The sequence below is a fragment of the Sinocyclocheilus rhinocerous genome, unplaced genomic scaffold (assembly GCF_001515625.1).
Source record: "Sinocyclocheilus rhinocerous isolate Xijiao unplaced genomic scaffold, SAMN03320098_v1.1 scaffold781, whole genome shotgun sequence".
Taxonomy (NCBI): Eukaryota; Metazoa; Chordata; class Actinopteri; order Cypriniformes; family Cyprinidae; genus Sinocyclocheilus; species Sinocyclocheilus rhinocerous.
In genome coordinates this window covers 166529-186754 of record NW_015658395.1, presented here as the reverse complement: position 1 = coordinate 186754, position 20226 = coordinate 166529, and the positions used below count along the sequence as shown (strand labels likewise).

The 20226-nt window shown below is 40.4% G+C and overlaps 1 protein-coding gene across 1 annotated transcript in view; it reads right to left on the bottom strand.

Annotated features, from left to right (window-relative positions):
- The window catches only part of thsd7aa (thrombospondin, type I, domain containing 7Aa), a 121812-nt gene extending 102019 nt beyond the window's left edge, over nucleotides 1-19793 (bottom strand). Inside the window, exon 1 of the mRNA XM_016530399.1 lies at nucleotides 19312-19793. Within this exon, the coding sequence (XP_016385885.1) occupies nucleotides 19312-19462 (151 nt within the window). The 5' untranslated portion in view covers nucleotides 19463-19793. The remainder of the gene's footprint in view (nucleotides 1-19311) is intronic.
- Between the last annotated feature and the right edge of the window lie 433 nt (nucleotides 19794-20226).

Here is a 20226-nt window from a genome sequence, read left to right as displayed (position 1 = left end):
AAAAAAAAAAAATGTCTGAGCGCAGTTTTAAAAGATGTGTCCCACCGTGTGAAAGGTACATCACACCTAGTGATTCTCATGAGCTTTGTGTGGTGTGTCTGGGGGCACAGCATGCACGGTCGGCTCTCGAGGGAGCCGGCTGTGCCCACTGTGATCGTTTCACAGTGAAACAGCTGCGCTCCCGCTTGGCTCTGTTTACAGAGGACGGAAGCCAAGCGTCTGCGCCTCGTGGTGCTGGACCCGCTGCTGCCGAGGCAGAGCGCCGTCTGCACTCATGGGGCTCGCAGTTAGATCTGGCTGACGAGCTTGGGACGGGTCTCTCCCTATCCCAATCCTCGGTCGCCAGCTCTGTTGCTCTCGAACCGGATCTGGAAGCCCGGTCTCCGGTTTCTTCTGATCCGGCAGAGAGCATGTTACTCGGCCGGTCTAGCTCCGAGGAGATAGACGTGACAGGAGTTGAGGCGGAGGCTACATCACAAACCGCCTCCTCCTCGTCACCCGCGTATGGGGAACTCTTGGACGTCATGACCCGCGCCACCGCCAGGCTAACCCTGGACTGGTCGGCGGAGATGCAGGAACGCGAGTCTAGTGGCCGTCTGGATGAGCGTTTCCTAGCAGGTCATAAACGCTCCGCCCCTCCGAGCCTTCCATTCCTCCCTGAGCTTCACAGCGAGCTGTTGAGGTCATGGAGGAATCCTTTCTCTGCCCGCGTCTTTCCCCCTAACAAGTCAAACTACGCTAATGTGAAGGGGCTGGAAGACAGCGGGTACACGAAGATGCCTCAGATGGAGCAATCCCTTGCGGGTTATCTCGCTGCTCCCCAGGCATCTTCGTCTCGGCCGCTCTCTTGCGGCACTCATTGTCACGGAGAGGCATTTATGGCTTAACCTGTCGGGGCTAAAGGAGAAGGACAGGTATTTTCTCCTTGATACCCCGGTTTCGCCTGCCGGGCTTTTCGGAGCTGCTGTTGAGACAGTAGTCCGTAAGTTCAGGGAGGCGAAGGTGAAGTCAGCGGTGTTTGAGCACTACATCCCTCGCCGTAGGCGGCGTCCTTTCGATCAACCACCTGAAGCTGAGCCTGCCGCCGGGCCCAGCTGGCGGCAGAGTCAGAAGGCGAGCGTAGCTGCGAGAGCCCCGCCTCCGAGGAGTCGGGGCGCTGGGCAGCGACCTCGCCCAAGGCAGAGACAGGACCTCAGGGAAATTATCGAAGCCAAGAAAGGCAAGCCGAAGCCCTGAGTCCAAGGCTTTGATTTGATTTATTGTTAGCTTTTGTTAATAAAGAAAGCCCTTACTGCCGCAGTTGAACGTTGATTTCATTTTTATGTTGTCATTTGCAACTTGAAAAGTATTTTTTCTTCTACTAATTTTGTTATGTAGTGGGGGATCAGTCACTAATTTCAATTCGTAGTTTTCCCAGTACAACGGCGGCTTTCCCGTTGTATCGGTGTTAGGTTGTGAGATGTGTTGAGGAACGTGGGCTATTATTCCGCGACTCGCGTCCCACTCCTGCTGTGACCCTCAAGATACTAACGTCTGGGAAGAGGGGTAGTATCGCCTCTCGCGTTCCCAATTCCTAGCACTTTTGTGCAATAAGGCCTCTTTTTGCACTTAGGGTTGTGAAACGTAAAACTGTACGTTGATGGGTGACTGTGATTGGCCCGTGTCAACTCTGACCCTTACAGTGTGTTGGCAGTTGCTGGTGTGTTTCTGGGGATAAGAACTTCTTAGTGTTCCTGGCTTATGCCTGCCGATAAGAAACTCATTCCTTCAGCATGGCGGCGTGGGGATTCGTTCCCCAAAAGTGTCCTCTAGGGGACGCAGTGCGAGTTCCCATTCGATAGGGAACGTCTCAGGTTACCCATGTAACCATGGTTCCCTGAGAAGGGGAACGAGACACTGCGTCCCCTTGCCATGCTTCAGGCATTCCTGTGCACGTCTCCTTCAGTCAAGAAGCTGATGACGTGTGCTACAGGTGCCCTTTTATACTCTTGGTCACACCAGTAACACGCCATGGGCCAATGACAAGTTCATTGTCGTGTTTCCACATGCACTTCAGACACCGGTCACGCTGAGGGCGTTCCCCAAAAGTGTCCTCTAGGGGACGCAGTGTCTCGTTCCCCTTCTCAGGGAACCATGGTTACATGGGTAACCTGAGATGTTTTTCCAGATGAACGTTAAGCAATTCAAATTAACGGCATATGCAGAGGAAGAGTTTAGCCCCTTTCACACGTACAGTCTTTACTGGTAAATTACCGGTAAGTTACCATTAAAAAAACATGTGTGAACAGGACCTTTTAAAAAATCCCAGTAAATTTGTTCTGGCAATCATATCGTTTTATGGAGATGACATGATTACTCAGAGCTGTTTACAATGCTCCGCTGCTTTTTAATTAGTTATTCCATGAAAATATGCGCTAGATGGACATCTTTGACCATTGTGCCTCGCAGCTTTTTGTCGCGCTTCTCCATTCATCAGGGCTGCGATTCTGCAATTGGATACTATTATGCGCGTCTCGTGTTTATAAGAGCAAAACATTCTGACTGGCTAGTAATGTTAGTTTGGTTGAGAGTGAAAGCTGTGCTCCTCTCATACCGTTGGTAGGCGAACTCATGGACTCGAAATCAATCAACAAGATTTTTTTTTATGTAGGACTATTTTTTTCCGCAGCCAAACGCTGCACGCCAGAGATCCGACACGGTGCCGGAGAACTTTAAGCCCTGCGAATATGAAAAAACACATACAAAAATTTCGGGTTCGGTGTGCAAGGACCTTAACACTGAATAATCTAGTATTCCAAATCTAATTTAAACCTGGAAATGAACGGATGGTACTTTTTTACCGACTTTTAAACACACCGCATGTGTTTATAATCGACTGTGTACATTACCCATTAGGGCTGTGCAAATAATCGAATTCGATTATCATGCGCATCTCGTCAGTAAAGCCTGTTCTGTGATTAGTAGTAAATCTCCATCACCTGCTTTCAAATGGAGCGGCATTTATTACACAGAGCCACAGTTCACTGACAAGCTACAGGCAGGCGATACATCGGCGATAATGAATGCGATATTGCTTAGCTTGTCAGTGAACTACGGCTCTGCGTAGTAAATGCCACTCCATTTGAAAGCAGGTGATGGAGATTTACTACTAATCACAGAACCGGCTTCACTGACGAGATGCGCATGATAATCAGATTTGATTATGTGCACAGCCCTATTACCCATTTGTGAATATATTCTGCCATGTTTATTATCACTCATGTGTGCATCTTATAACATGTTCAAATGTCCCATGCCGCTGTCTGCGGAATATTAAAACAAAGAATTAGCGAGAGCCTTTATTGAAATATGCATGAACACAGTTGTGCCAGGCTTAATGATGTGTCTGAATTAGCAGGTTGCGGGTCTCATGCAGAGAAGGCGGATCTGAGGGGCTAGGTGTGGAATGTGAATGAAGGGTGTGGATGAAGAAAGAGAAACAGCTTTTGTGTGAAAAGTCTTCATATTGTTTTATAAAATATTTGATGTTATTGTATATCAGCATGTCTCAGATGCTAATGGCCATTCGCACACTGTGATGATCTGACTGAATAACAAAACAAAATCATCAAACTAGAAACTGAGATAAACAGTCGTGTTTGATGTCATATGATTGTTAGAAATGCATTTACTAACATTTTATGAAATATATATTATCGCTTCTAAAATAACATATCTCTCAGCACTCGGCTAGATGACTAGATTCCAGCACAGCACTGATGCTATAATCCATAAACACTTCATGAGAGCTTAAATGTGTGTTAGTGAAGGCAGAAGTCAGCACCAGATTGGATTATGGACGGCTGCTGCCTGCAGGTTCATTGCTTTTTTCCCTCCAATGATGACCTACTTTTCCCTGCCTTATGCATGAATCTTTGTTTATTAGGTATTCGCCTGAGGGGGGAAAATATATCTTGATTTGTTTATTTTACCTATCCATATCATTAAACAACCCATGAAAAAGGTCTGTCATTGAATGCTTACATCTTGTCTAGACAGTGAGCAAAGAAACCAATCAGTATTCAAATAAAGATAATGACATAAATGCAACAGTACCAGATTGAGCAATCTAAAGATTATCTACACATGAATGCTTCGGCATATTGAAATTAATATTTGCTTTATCTTCATAAAAGTAACAATTATTTAGAAATAATTTTAAAGATAATACATATATTTATTTTTATGCATTCATATGTGTTTTTCATTATCATCATCATCATTATTATTATCATTATTATACACTTATGAACCACACAGCTGATATTAATACATTTTTGATTCCCTTTTTGATCTTAATTAATGTTAATTTAACATTTACTAATGAATTATTAAAATCACAAGTTGTGCTTGTTAACATTAGTCAATGTGTTACCTAACATGAACAAACAATGAACAACTGTATTTTTATTATCTAACATTAACAAAGATTAATAAATAGTGTAATAAATGTATTGTTCATTGTTTATTCATGTTAGGTAACACATTAACTATGTTAACAAATGACACTTTATTGTAAAGTGTTACCATCATTTTTTATTTAATAATAAATAAATAAATATGTTCATAAGTACATGAAGTATCCTACTACTACAGTACTAATATTATCTCTAAAATACAATTAACTAACACTCTAATCACTGCATCTCAATAAAAATATCATGACTATAGAGAATCCAAAAGGCAAATATTTATTTACTTACAGAAATCTATTCCTTTCAACCAGACTATGAGAGGCTTTCATATGCTGTAACTTTTTCATGTTCAGTAACCCATTTTTGGAAGAATGGTGCACCAGATGTCCGCCAGCCCCTTGATGATTTGTCTACCCCTCATAATACTTTTTTTTTTCTAAAGGACGTCGAAGTGAATATTTAAATAAAAATAAGTATTTTCAATAAATATTAAAATAATCCAGACACTGAGATGCCAGTTGTGCATTGCATGATTCAATAAGGATAATATGTTTAAAGGGGTCATATGATGCGATTTCAAGTTTTCCTTTCTCTTTGGAGTGTTACAAGCTGATTGTGCATAGATAAGATCCCTGAAGTTGCAAAGACTAAAGTCTCAAAACCAAAGAGATATTCTTTATCAAAGTTAAGTGTGTGTGTGTGTGTGCTGGGGAGTGTGTGTGTGTGTGCGAGAGCGAGAGAGAGAGAGAGAGAGAGAGAGAGCGAGAGAGAGCGAGAGAGCGCAAGAGAGCGAGAGAGAGCGCGCGCGAGAGAGAGAGAGAGGGTGGGGGGTATAATGATCTTTAAAAAAGCATCATATGACCCCTTTAAAGCTATAAGAATCAATTTTTAAAAAGCAAGCTGGAGATTATTTACATTCCAAACAGCTGCCAAGAAATCCCTGACATTTTCTCTCCAACTATTGGAAGATGGACACTGTTTTTATTAAAGGACTTTGAATAGTAATAATGTAAAAACTGTCAAGCATGACAAGTCAAATGCTTTTTTTCATCTGATTACCTTATCTCTTTTCACAGTGCATAAAGCGATGGCCTGCTATCTCTATTATTGGCCGAGAGCGGGTTTCCGAGACATCTTTTTTGCATTCAGCCGGAGAGTTTTTTGACATTATCGGGATTCGATGACAAACTCATGCTCGGACAAATTGGTTTTAAAGGGGCCACTGTGACAGTCAGAAAATAACCAATGTTAATATTTAATGCTAGAGTGTCATTTCATGTCCTGAAGAGGGAAATAGCTTCTGCAGCCTCAAGTTACAATGGTTCACTGACCCTAATGGAAGTGGCAGACAGGGCAATAAAACAAAGAATATCAAAATGAATAGTCAAGATCACGTTTCAGTATCCCCTCTGGTGAAGCATACAATCTCAAATAAATAAATAAATAAATAAAGTACAGTACATACAGTTGCCTCTTTCGCAGACAATACGCAGTGCTGAATCCTCTAGCATTTTAAAACATACAGTAGCATGTCCTCAATATGCAAATGAGTGCCTCATAATCACCTTGTTTTTGTCTCTCTCTCAGTCACTGCTATTCTGCGTTCCTGTTTCTATCTAATTAACATCAACGGGTGCAATTATATGGCATTTAATTGCTTTAGGATAGACTGAAATACAATGCATGGCTAAAAGTACGTACTTGTCAGACATTCAATTTCAGAACTAATGGCATCAATCCATCCCTTTGCTGCTGAAACAACAAAAACTTGTAATTTTCCACTGGAACGTGAATGCAAGAATTGTCTCCCATTCAGACACAAGACCATCAGTAAGGCACCATCTATTCAAATACACTACCTGTGTATTTGGAAAAGAAAATCTTAAATTTGCTTCAGTCACAATACATACTCATCAGTGGTGTATTTTACTTCAGCTCCAGTTGGTGAAATGGAGAGGAGGTGGTGCACTGCCATGAACATGTCAGAATTGCTGTGACTGGATGCAATTTATGGTAAAAGCCTCATTGAGATGTGTTCAACTGTACAGCATCCCAAGATCAAAGAGCTGAGAGAGAGCAGGAGAGGAGAGAGACTGAATCCCAGGTCTCCTCTGAGGTTTGAAACACACTCACAGTGAGTTGTGTGCATATGGTCATAACTGGGTGATAATTCAATTCTAGTGATGTATTTTTCATTACTGTTGGGAACTTGTGGGGTCTGTCCTTAGATTAGAGACCACATATGTTTGAGTACAACAAAACATTCAAATTAGACTTTGTATCACATGCAAAGCACCACAGATATTCTCTGTATATATATATATTTTGATAATCTGGGATGAAATTATGAAACTGAACTGGATGGTCCAAAAAACGAGGTTAAAAAGGAAGACATTTATGCCTTTGACCTATGATTTTGGGTAAAACCATTTCTAAAAACAACATCCTTTAAAATCTTGATGGCAAAGGAATGACAACAACCGAGCACATTCTTCTTGCATAAACAGAGATGGTTTTAGCAAAACCTCAAACCATATTGTTTGGCTATTTCCAGGCCTGTGCCCAATTATCCAAGCAAACCAGAATTACCCACAATGCATTAATCGCTCCTCAGGGATGATGGTCACGGTTAGAGGGGGCTGGGATTCAGTGAGGGAGCTGGTGGTTTAATTTCAGACAGAGATGAATGAATGACAGCTAAAACCAACCTCGGCAAGCTCACAGACACCCGCCCCCAATATCCCTCTCTCATCTAGAGAACGTGAGACCTTTATATTAGGTTTAGAACACACTTTCCAACTCTCCATCTTTAAAATCTTAATATGTGATGATATGCTTTGATTGTATGTGATATTGTGATTAAGTATTAGTATATTCTGAAATCAGAACAGTACGCCTAACCAATTCAACTACCAATTCTACAACCACTTCACTTCAGGATACCATCAAACGAGTAGCAGAGGCTTTCTCACACAGCTGACATTTCCTTTGACCTCTCAGTGCAAAGTCACGTGGGTATACAGCGGATGAACCAGTGTACAGTGAACAAATACGGGAAGCTACACACAGCACAACGCCTTCACAAAAGAATATAAATTATGAGTCAACCAGAATAACAGCCTTTGTTACCATACAGGCAGCTTCTTAACTGCATCACAAAAGTTAAATGTCTTTTTCAGGCTTAAAGAAGTGCAATCAACAACAAATGAATCAGACACTTCAGTTAGAAATTTGAAGGAGATAAGAGGAGGGCAATAAGCTGGGCAGTGTTTCAACAGTCAATGTGAAGTACTCAGTATGCCAGCAATAAAAACACAGGAAATAATGGGCACTACTCAAGAGCCAGCTGTGTACCTCATATAAACAAACACACATACAAAACAAATAACCTCCATTCACAATCATTTAAAATTAGACAAGAGGAGGGGAAGAAAATAATGATTCAGTAAGGAACAAAGAAATGCTATTTGTCAACAGATTTTTTTTACATATTTTTTATCTACACATACAGTAATACAAAAAACAACGTCCTGTTATCAGTGACAGTAGGGATGCACAATATATCTTGTGAAAAACATTTTTTATAATTAATATATAATATAAAAATATGATTTTAACATAATTTCTTATGAAAAGATATAACAAGCTTCATTAATGTAGCTTTGAAAATGCAGTGAAGACCACACACAATTATTTTGATCGCTCAAATTCATTATATTAAGGATTTATAATGGCTCTGTTTTCTAGATGTTTTTTAAATAACCTGCATCAAAAAACTTTTTTTTTTCTAAATCAAAAGTATTGTATTTTTATACATATTATAAACTATCTTTATAAATCGTCACCTTGGAATTATAAAAAGTAATGCAAGTACGTTGTCACAGAATAAGAATATGAGAATAACTCAATTTTGATAAAAATGTCAGACCGAACCTTATAATTCCAAGGTGACAAAATTGTGATGCTAAAATTCACTTTTTTGTTAGAAAACAAATACAGATTTATAATTATTTTAATTATTTTATTGTCAATTATTACCAATAATAATACAAATACAAATACAAAACAAATTATATCATAATTATATCATTTCAAGTCATCAAATCAAGTCAAGTCTGTTCATGCCAAGTCAAGTCAAGTCTGTTCATGTCAAGGCAAGTCTGTTCATGCCAAGTCAAGTCTTTGTTTGTATTTTGGGATTACTTTTGAATTAACTGCACATGGGTTCTTAAACCAGCCTTCAGTGGACTGTTCGTTACAATAATATAAATATAAATATTACTATTATTATCATTGCTACTACTACTAAAATAATAAAGAAATGTATTATTATTATTATTATTATTATTACTGTTTGCCACAACAAAAACAGTCTCTACTGGCCAAAATTTCAGTAAATGTGACCCCAACATTAAAAAAATAAAATAAAATAATAATAATAATAATAATAATAATAAACACATCAGTGTTGATCAATGTATGGAAGTTTAAATTTAAAGTAATCCTAGAGAATAACCTCTATATCTTGTTAGAGTTGCACAGAATAGACTGTGTCATTCATCAAAAGAAAGATCCAAAGATACTTCTCACAAAGATTATTCCAACAGATTCTCACCTACACACATAAAAAGGAAATTCCAAAATGCATCTATAGTAGGACACCTGCTGTTCCAGTCAGACTATGGGATGATGAATGTGGTGGGAAGAAACAGGGATCACCTTCTCTCTCCCTGCTGAGTTCTGCTGATGCTGCACAGTTTTTTGCTTATTTCCCTTTTTAATGAGGCTGAACTTCAAAGGAGAGAAATGGACGGCTGATTGAGCTACGGTTGTCTGCTTGTTTGTTTCATGTTTGTTTGATTTCTTCCTTTAAAATTGGCTTTTAGATTCTCCATGGTTTTCTCTGACAATGAGAGATCTGGTGTAGTATGTAGACATGTAGACTTCATTTTCTTGGGCTGTCCGTCCTGTTCCATTAAAATGAAGGACAGCTGGAATTGTAGTCGGTGGCATGGAGAGAACCGAAGGAGAAAAGAAGGGCTGTGTTATTGTGTCCCACTGTAATGAGAGCGGCGAACACTTCATCACTCACGCAGCAACTCTCCCGCAGCACTGGATGATGGGTGTTTAGTGAGCGTGGTCCAGTTCTCTCTGCTGATTGCTCCCTCTATGTACAAAACATTTATAACAAGCTTCTTTATTATTTTGTCCATGTTCTGTCGTGAAAGGGTCTGACTGAAATAGCGTTAGAATCTCCATCACTGCAAATTTAACCATCCGTATTACACCACAATGTTCTTTTCCAACAAGTGTGTCCATGACTGGCTGACCTCATTCTTGTTTCAAAGTGCTTCCTTTTTTGTATTTTTATTTATTAGTTTATTTACTTCTTTATTTTTTTGTAAAATGCAGTGCATGTCATGAGGAGCAACTTCGGTTACTCTTTATTTTAAGGTCTAATTCTCGCTATTAAAACCCTTTAACTGCCTGCTCGACCAAATGGTTGAGCACATTTTGAGTCACTATATTTTATTGAGAGGAGTACCTAACTTAACTCAAGCTGATTGAGCCATCTCTACCATCTGGTTGAGGTATGTTATGCCAAACAAAATACACCTAACTAGCGACATAAGGAGATAAGAAATGCAAACAAAATTTTTTTCAAATGCCTTTTTCTTGGTGGGGCAGTTAACAAACCATTAACTACGAATTTTGCCTCAATGAACACCTAATTTGCTGCTTATTATTATTAATAGTTAGTAGTTGTTAAGTTTGGTTATTGAATATGGTCATGCAGAATATGTGCTTTATAAGTACAAATAAATAGCCAATATGTTAATAATAAACATGCTAATAAGCAACTAGTTAATAGTGAGAATTGGTCCCTATACTGTTACAGCAATTTTAAATGTGCAAAATAAATAAAATAAAATAAAATAAACAACCAAACTAACGAAAAACACAAACAATCCAAACAAAACAAAAAACAAACAAAACAAAACAACAAATGTTGTCAGACAAATAAGTGTTGTCATTCCCAGATAGACTAGATTGTCTTTATGACTGCACATTCTTTTTTAATTCGCACTGTTGTCCTCATAAAAAAGCAGCCTCTAACGAAATGAAAATTACACATGTATGTGTTTGTGTATATAATGCTACACTGTTATTTTTAAATGTATGTATTAAAATAAAATCACTCATTCATTTCAGTCATATCAATGGCCTGTTTTCTATTACATATGTCAGGTTGCCTAATTTGGGGCAAACAAACACTACTCACTAGCTCATCTCGTACTACTCCCTTATTATTAGACATTTATACTGAAAAAATAACTCAATCATAGCTGACATCAAACAGCTCATGTGCAAAAACTATCTATTATCTATCTATTACTAATCTATTATCAAAAAATAATCAAGACAACTGTCATGTCAGCAAATATATATGCGTAATTCTTCATCACATACATGAATCACCTCAATCCAACATTCCAGTCACCCCTTGCCTCATTACATCCTCCAAAACAGTCAGGGCTACAGCTGGCAAGGGGCACTATGTAGTGTGACTTGCATCTATCACACACAAACACTTCCTGAATGCTGATGATCAGATCTGGAGAGACTCATCCTGTGCTGCTCTTGAGGAAATGTGGAGGGAGTAGAGCTCAACAACACACAGTTGAGCAATCAAGCTCCTGAATGGACTGAAGCCAACATTGCTGCATGCAATGACTGATTATACTTTCGGGAAAAAGAACTTGATAACAAAATTCACTCAGCAAATGTAATTCAATAACAATGTCTGACATTTTAGTGTGTATAGTGAAAAATCTCAGCGACTGAAACACCTGATTGCCTTTTTTGTTCAAAGAGCATGGGAGAAAATAATGCCAAACAACTGCCTCTGACATGTTTGCCTGGACATTCAACAGATAAACTGCATCACTTTAAAGACAGAGGCACTGTACAGACCATGGTGACTTCATTTACCAGTCCTCACCATAAACAATCAACTAGGCTGTAAAACTTTACACAGTTTTCCAGGAATGGATGGCTGGGCTTAAAAACCTTGGTAGAGGGACGTCAACCTTAATTCGTATGCCCTGCATTTCCCTATTGAGACGAGTGTAGTCAGAACATAACATCAGATTTCATTAAACCGGTTACATCGCCTCGTTGACAACTGACACCGAAACACGTCTCAGTTCAGTATTTCTTGGAAACTTTTCCAGACAACATCTGCAGCAAAACAACATCCAATATGGACTAGAGGGTGACTGCAGAAGGATTGGTGGGGAAATGAAGTGGAAAGGCAGATGTCTGCAGAGGACAGCAAAAAAGAAGGGGATGAATGAGACAGATGGAGAAGGTGCATGGCACTGCCATACAAAGGCACTGGCTACACATTTAACAGAGTTATTAGCAAAATCATGTCTCAGACTATAATCAAATGTGTTTCGGTGTCAGTTGTCAACGAGGCAATGGAACGGGTTTAATGAAATCTGATGTTATGTTCTATAATCAGACCAGCTCCTCTTTATTTTGCTCAGATTCAATGAAAACGTGTTAAAATAACATATCAAATCTATTAAAATAAGCCATTTTCTCAGTTCCAGTGAGTTACAATGTTTTTTGCTATTGTGGCAGGGTGGTCTTAAAAGAAATACATCATGTTGTGTAGCAATTCCATCAACCCTCTGAACTCTTTAAATACTGTATCACATTTGGAACCATAGAGCAAATATAACCATGTTTGAATGCTCTAAAACACAAAAGTATTTTCAACCGCAACATGCAGAGATTTGTTGTTCATTGCAGAAATGTGCTGACTAGCCTGTCAGGAACGTAGCAAGGCACCTTTCTCCAGCATGTAAGCTTGTGTACATTTAAACATGGCACACCACATTTGATGTCAGTGTCACAAATTAAATTCAGGAGCTGGCAAACTGGAGAAAGGTGCCCTGCTATGTGCCTGACAGGACGGTTTGGACTGTGCAATTAGTAGAGACCAAATCTAAAACCTTCAATATTAGCCATAAAAAAGCCCACTTGTTTTTGCTGGTAGATGCTTTAGAAACACTATAAAATTATCTGATGTACAACTACTCCATGTTGTGAGTGGAAAACACTCCAGTAAAGCATATTTAACAGGACAATTGTGAGTCATGAATCATCCAAGGGGCTGCTCTGTGTGCTGCCACAGCTGTGGATGAGGCATTGGACATTGTAAACAACCCCAAATAGCATCATACACAATGCTGCAAACTAGATTATGAGAATATTATGGAAACGTCCATGTGTGCCTATGGGAAAATTATAAATTACACATACTCATACCCAGTATCATGGCCATTTCCAGTATTATTAAAGGCATAGTGTACAAACACAGTAAACATTAAGGGTGTAGTTCAATAGACTATAATAACAAATCTTCTTAGGATGCTCTAAATAATGTTTTTGAATAACCTAATCTATAATCCATTGAGCATCTATATATGAGTAATGCTGGACTTAGCCTAAAGCCTTACCATTTAGATTATTGTAAATAGTCTCTTTCTCTGTCTCCTGTACTTTAAATATGACATCTTTATGTAGTTCTTTAGAGAATTAACATTATATTTGATATGCAATATAAACGACAAGCGCAGTGTGTGTGTGTGTGTGTGTGTGTGTATGTGTATGTATATGTGTATGTGTGTGTGAAAGCATTGGCAAGACATAGATAAAGATTAGGAGTTCGTTGGATTACTGTGAAATTCCAATAATTGAACCATTTTGAAACAATAACAGACATTTTCCGCCACTTTTCCACCAAATTTACTTGTCAAGACACATTCATCTCTCATAACCACTCACATACTGACTGCATTATATGGAGGAGATTGCATAGTAAATGTGACTGAAGCAATATCATTCTCAGTAAAGTATTCTGAACACTTGCAATACTGTCACATGAGGCTCTCGAGATCCTCAAGTTGTAGTGAAGTATTTTGTTTCAAGCTGATGGGCTCATGCAATCATTTTACATAAATTGACATTAGAGAGTTTCACTTTCAGGACAATTCCAGCCACTGAATACAAAACAAGCAATGAGGCAAACGAGGTAGGCACTGTGTAATGGTGCATTGTGGGAAAAAGGAAGTCTGGGAGCAGTTCCATCGGGGAGTATGGCTGAGTGCTCGGCGTAACTATGATGAATTGAGGGTCCCTGGTAACTCACTTACAGTAAGCCCTGCAGTCCTGACCATGAAAAATGACATGGATAAAATGTTCCCTCCCTTTTCACCGATGTTTGTCTTCTCACTTTTATTTCACAGAAAATGATCTATTTTAGGCTCCCCAAAGAAGAGCAAACAGAAGTATCTCTACAAGGTTATTAAAACATCAGGGAAAAAAACAAAATTAAGTGATATGAAAAAATTTATTTATTTATTTATTTTCACTGAATTTTGGCAGAGTTCCACCTATAAGCACTGGCCAAATTTCAACCCCAGCTTTTTGTTGGAGACATGCATTGATTAGCTTTTGATTAAAGTGGTGTGGGTATGTGTCTGCATGAAAATTTGAATTGAATTGTAATTTAAAGGTAAAATCAATGTTGTAATTATGCAAGCCAACACAAATATTTCAGCATTTCAGGATGATCAGATAGTTAAAAAGGATTTTGCCTAGTTGACATTCAGACTTTATGCTCACACACAGAGTGAAGGGGCTCTGTAACACTCAAAATTTTCATATCGTTAGCTAGCTTTATATTTTACAGTTCCCAAACTTCTTACAACTTGCCATTCGATCTTAACGCTTCTTGGATTCTAAAAGGTCACGTCAGATTATGGTTAGCTGATTAGACAGACAGGAAAGTCCCACTCACACCCAAACTCACTTATTACACTCAGCTTTCACATCAGACTCCCAACGGTGAACCAGGCGGAAATCAAAAGTATTCTTCTGCTCATTACAAATGTGAAAGCAAGACCAGAAGTGCAAAACTGCAAAATTACAATGACACAGCCGTGAACACAATATTTTATACACACATATACATTTGTGTGTGTGTGTGTTAATTCATTGTAAATGGGTGTGTGAGTATCGTTAATGAAGAAATTCTCATTCATCCATAATGATATTTTTTGTCTGCCACTATAATTAAAATCATACTAAACCTTGAGGTTACCTATCAGAGGTATTATTTAGTTGCTGCTACAGTGCCAACTTGTGCCGCACATGCCAAAAGCTGCAGGTGTTTCATTGTGTGCGAGACAGCGATCATCTGCGCAAAATGCATTTATCCAAGCGTGCAGTGAAAATTTAGCGCACCACCAAAGAATCAACTAAGATGACAAACAGTCTTTTTGTTCATGTTTATTTTCCATCTTTCACTCCCATCTCCACCAGGTTCTCTCCTATTAGCGTCTGTAGCACGGATCTAGAGCCGGAGCTCAGCTGCTACATGGCTCAACCTGTCTGCTATTTATATCTCCATCAGAAAAGTCACTATGCAATAAAGTATGGCACTGCTCAGCTCAGCTCCTCAGAGACAAGCTTGGCACTCAAGCGTGCTTCTAAGACATACAGTAACATAGTAAGGGATGGGAAAGTGAGCAAGTGACATACACACTGTAACTTCCACAATTTCAAACACAACTTTCCTCAAAAGGAAATGCATTTGGCATATGTATATGGGTGGGAGAATAAAGACACAAATCAGCTCTTTCGTAGAATTATTCATAGAAAGGCCTTCTATAGGTGGCATTGGACAGGAAGTGTATGACCCAGGTGTTGATATAAAGCGGTTTAGCATAATGAGTGCAATCTCTTTGCACGTTTCAGAAAAGCTAAGCAGCCTATTGCAGGAACGTGAGCTGTAGTAAGTGAAAGAGGAGAAAAGCATCAGGAACACATTGTGCTATTCCGCTAATGTGTTTAGCACTGTCATTAGTTAGAAGCTTATCTGACTAAGTCTGAAATCAAAGGGCAGTTCTCGAGTTAATTTTCGAAATCATTATCAGTTTCTTTGGTGTTACGGACTATCTAAATAAATGCAATGTCTGAGGAATGCTAATTTTCAGTAGAAAAAAAGCAGAAGCTGCCTTCTCAGCATCTTCTGTCGGAAAGCTGCCTTTAGATATGAAAAAAAGGGAATGCGCCACACACCCAGGTAATTACAACCGCTCCCCCACGCACAGGCAGGCGGCAAGCCATTCTTAGCAAACTAATGAGGTGCGCGAGGTGCAAGCGTGCATGTGTGAGCAAAAGAAAAGGGAAAGAGAGAAGGGGGCAAGTGGAACAAATCACGCTGTCAGTCTGTCTTTTGTCATCTTTTGGCGAGCACTCATCAGGATTCTCCCCTCGCTCTCCAGGATGAAAGAAGAAAAGAGCAAGGGAGCACACAGATGCTAACCTAAAAAAAACAAATGGCAGCGGGAGGAGATGACCTAGCGCAAAACTGCTAGGGCTGAGAACATTGATACGCACAATTAAAGAGGAGAAGCGTTAAAAATGACAAAAACCATAAGACAGCTAAACAGCCATGTGACAAGGCTCTTGAGTGAGGCGGACCATTCCGGGTAGGCAGCACTTGTCAGGCAGGTTGTTGTGAGCAGCTGGACCATACTCAAGTAAAGTACCGAGACAAGCAGCAGCAATCTGGCACTTGATGAATCCGAAAGTGAACTCCATTTCATCCCTCCTCATAATGGTTGAGTCTAACTCGGCACACAAAATTCAGGCTGATGGCTGGGCATAATTACAGCTTGATCGCCTAGGGAATGTTTGCACACTTCCATATGTTTTCCTCCTCTATTTTTCTCCACGATTAGCCATATCAGAACACACTGAGGAAGCCAAGATGCACATGGATGCGTTCTCCCCAGGATCCAAGGGTCTAAAAAGAGTCTTGTTGTGCAGTCCTCAGGTGGCGTATTTGGTATTGAAGTCTGACTGAGTTAAAATGTTTGAATTAACCACTTGACACTTAGCCTCCTGCCCCCGATAGATCCCGCATGTTCTCCTACACAGACATACCCTTCCAAGACCCTTTTAACCACAGGGTCAAAGGTTGACCTAAAGAAAAGAATGCTGAAGAAGAAGGTGAAAGGTGCTGAAAGAAGGAAACAGAAGGGTGGACATTAGTGAATGGGGCAGTAAAGGCAGATTCACACATTCAGAGGAAATAAAAGGTGTCTCATCTGCTGGACTGGATGGGCGGGGTGAATGGGGGAAGGGTCCTGCCAGACTCGATAGCTTCCTCCCACATGTACGCCACTGCTACGCACAATGCTGACCAGGGTGAGAGTTCAACCCTGTCGATTAAGATCAGCGTATATGTGTTATTTCAGGCAGCTGTAGGGCAGAGAATGGCCCACATAGAGGCCTTAGAGAGTGATGGTCATACAGAGGTAAACCCAAGGTCGAGAAAGCAGTACAGATAAACGACACACTGTGCAAAGCAGCATCAAAACTCGAGACTGTTTGTAATAAACTCAACAAAATGAAGTCATGATCCCAATATGGCCTTCACAGCAATGGTGTTAAAAAGGGGTACCGTTTACAGTGTAAAATTGGAAGATACAAGACAATAAACTGGGCCAGACACTTCCCTAGAGTCTTTGAATACAGCATCACAGCCCTGAAAACAGGGACATGTAAAAACAAACTGCACTGTCAAATCCTTCAGGACTGAAATAAATTATAGATCATTGACAGCTTGCAGGTTTCCATCCACTCTTAGAGTTTAAAATTAAAGAGTTTCTTGCTGCTGTGCCTTTCTGAAATGCCCAGTTTGAATGTGAAATGAGCAGCCTTCTGGCGACCCAATAGGTTATTGATATGTAAACATGGTGGCCATATTTGGTGTTGATGTATTGATTTGTCAGACGAGCAAAGTCATTTTGCAGCTTAGTTTCAATAAAACTGAGGAGGATGTTTTGAGAACTGAAAGTTACAGTGTTGTCAAGGTACATATCTCAAAACATTAAAAATGTATTACATCTGATTAAATATGAAATTATGTTTTGTATAATAAAAAAAGTGTCTTGCCATCACCCTTCTCCATATAGGACCATCCAAGGGGAACTACAGAAAATGTTTTCCTACAATAAACTCTCTGCTGACTGGTGAACATCAGCCTCTGTACTGATGCACACTGCCAGGGCCATTTGTCATAGCCACAAAATGTATTGTGCTCTCATCAAAAAAATGGATTTGGTCCCATATGAGCCCTGCAGCTAACACTGTTGTACAAGCCTCTTCCCGTTTTCCCCTCGTGTCCCTACATATCAAAACACTAAAAATACTGAGTAAATTATAGGAAACTGGAAGCAAAGAAACAACAACAACAGGAGGAGATGGATGCTTCCACAAAAGCTTGAGATTTGCTTAACTGGCCTAGCTTGGGATTCTGAGGTCAAGCACTTGCCAAACACTTGGGCTCAGTTTTAGGACTTACTATGTGTGTATTTATGGGAAATGCAAAAGTGAGGCTTTGCTGTATGTAGGTTAACTTGCTTCAGCCAATCTGCTTGTCCTCCCTCACCCCATGTTTAATCTCCTGCACTCAGTTACAGTAGTGGGGGCAGGATACTGCACCACACTACAATGATATTCCCAGTACCACTTCAGTACCAGTAACACTACACTACACAAGCAGATCAACGTGAAGACAAACTAGAATAAAAGTAACAGTCACTTTGCAGGACAGAACGGCATTTGAGTTGTCAAATAAACAGCAGATGTTTTATAGTGTGCTCTTAAAAGAATTTTCACCCATTTCTTGGATCCATGGATTTATTGAACACCTAGTTCTCTAGATTTGTACCCAACACATTGATCGGGCTCTTTCTGAGTTAGACCAGAGAGTTCAGAATTCACCATTGATCCTGCAGGATCTCACTTCTGTCCAGCCGTGAAGCTGTGCATTGATCAACTCCAGCAGGACACCAGTGGCCCCACTGCACCCTCTTCATTGATCCAGAGATTCTCCATCCAATTCCGCCTGAGACCCTGGCCAAATGACCCATCGATCTGTGGCCAGACCAGAGGAACCATTTATGCATCCCAGTTCAACCTTCCCCTCCCCATCCCAACATGTACCCAAAACAGACTCACCCCCTTGAGCCTCTTCCAACCCCCCACTTCCACTGCCAGTGATGTCTCATCAAATCTGCACCCCGATACTACCTCAAATCCAAATAACGCTCACTAGCAACACTAACAAAAAGACACCTGCTCTACTTTCCACTGAACACATATCTTAACCAGAGCATGACTCTGCAGGTACTTCAGACAGCTCCAATATTCACCTACCAAACCTTGTAGGCAATGTATTCTCAAGGCATCATACTAGTCGTTTTGACCATTCTGCTTTTGGAAAGCATATTTACAGCCATTGTGTGGATATTCATGTGCATAATTATTGTCACACTATACATAATCACACTAATCAAGTTCAAGCTTGCTTTAAAGAATCAACCATTCCTCTTATCTTGCAGGATGTACCATGTGACTACACATTTCATAAAAGTGTGGTGGGTTACCAGCGAATCGAAGACCATCCCAAATACTCTGAAAATACTCTTCAGCAACAGCACAGGTTTTGACAAGAAATAAGTGCCGGGACGTATTTATAAAATGTCTGTACCCTGAATGCACAATGACATATAGCTACCATCGCCTATTAAAAGTAACCTCCAATGAATGCACTTCCACTGGGACAATCTAATTTTGACTCTGGCGTGAAGTCAGCATCAATTTCTCATCACAAGCCTGTCTCTAAGCACAACAGAGCACACTCAAAAAAACCAACCAACATTTAAGATTTTCAGCATAGACTTGTGATTAGATAAAACAGCCATACCTGTTTGCCAGATGTAGGTGGGTTTTGTGTTGGCGACTGTTTGCGTCTGGACATCCCAAAGCCCAAAAAAGAGCAGAGCTACTCTGAAGAGGGTGGCAAGAGCCCCTGCTGAAGTGCCCCCTCTTCCTGCCGCCCTGCTGGCCAGCCCCATGACTTCAGCCCAGCCAGATAGATCCACACGGCTCAAGTCTGGCCAAACACACCCACACGATACACACACACTCAGCAGGAGATGTATGCACAAGAAGATGTGGCACAGGGGAAAGTGTGCCTGCTATTGTCCCTCTCACTCTTCTGTACGCGGTTCCTCCAGGAAAGGGTAATCCACTTGTCTCTATCTTTCTCCACTAACTCTTCTATTTTCCCTCCTTTTATTTCTTCTTCGCTGTGTTCTCTGGGTCAGTGGAGAAGAATGAGGTCTGAGTGGAGGAGAAAAAAATGTAAAAAGCCAGAGGAACAATAGATCCCTCAGCTCAGCACGCTGCTTGTGCGGCTACTGCGTCCTGGCTCAGCCTGGCTGATACAGCACCTCCCATTCCCCCCTCCTCTCTCTCTTTCTCTCGCTCACTCATACGGTCTTGCTCTCCTTTACTAATCCAGCATCAACCTGCAATCACTCTCTGTTATCACTTTGCCCTGCTATCAAGGGTTGCACTATTCTTCACGCAATAAGGAACTGGGGTAAGGTGCCGGGGGCCGAGGTAAGAAGCACGTGCATCATTGTTGTATGTGTGCTGATTTGGGATTGGTTGCTAGATGCAGAGAAACCAGAGTCACTTGCACCAGCTGGGACTAAAAGCTATAAAGAGATGCAAAGGAAAGATAACGCTGTGAGTGTGAAAGAGAAGCTAGAGAAAGGGAAAAGGTGAAGGGTGGGAGTCCGAATCCGACGGGAGGGATAGTGAGAGAGAGAGA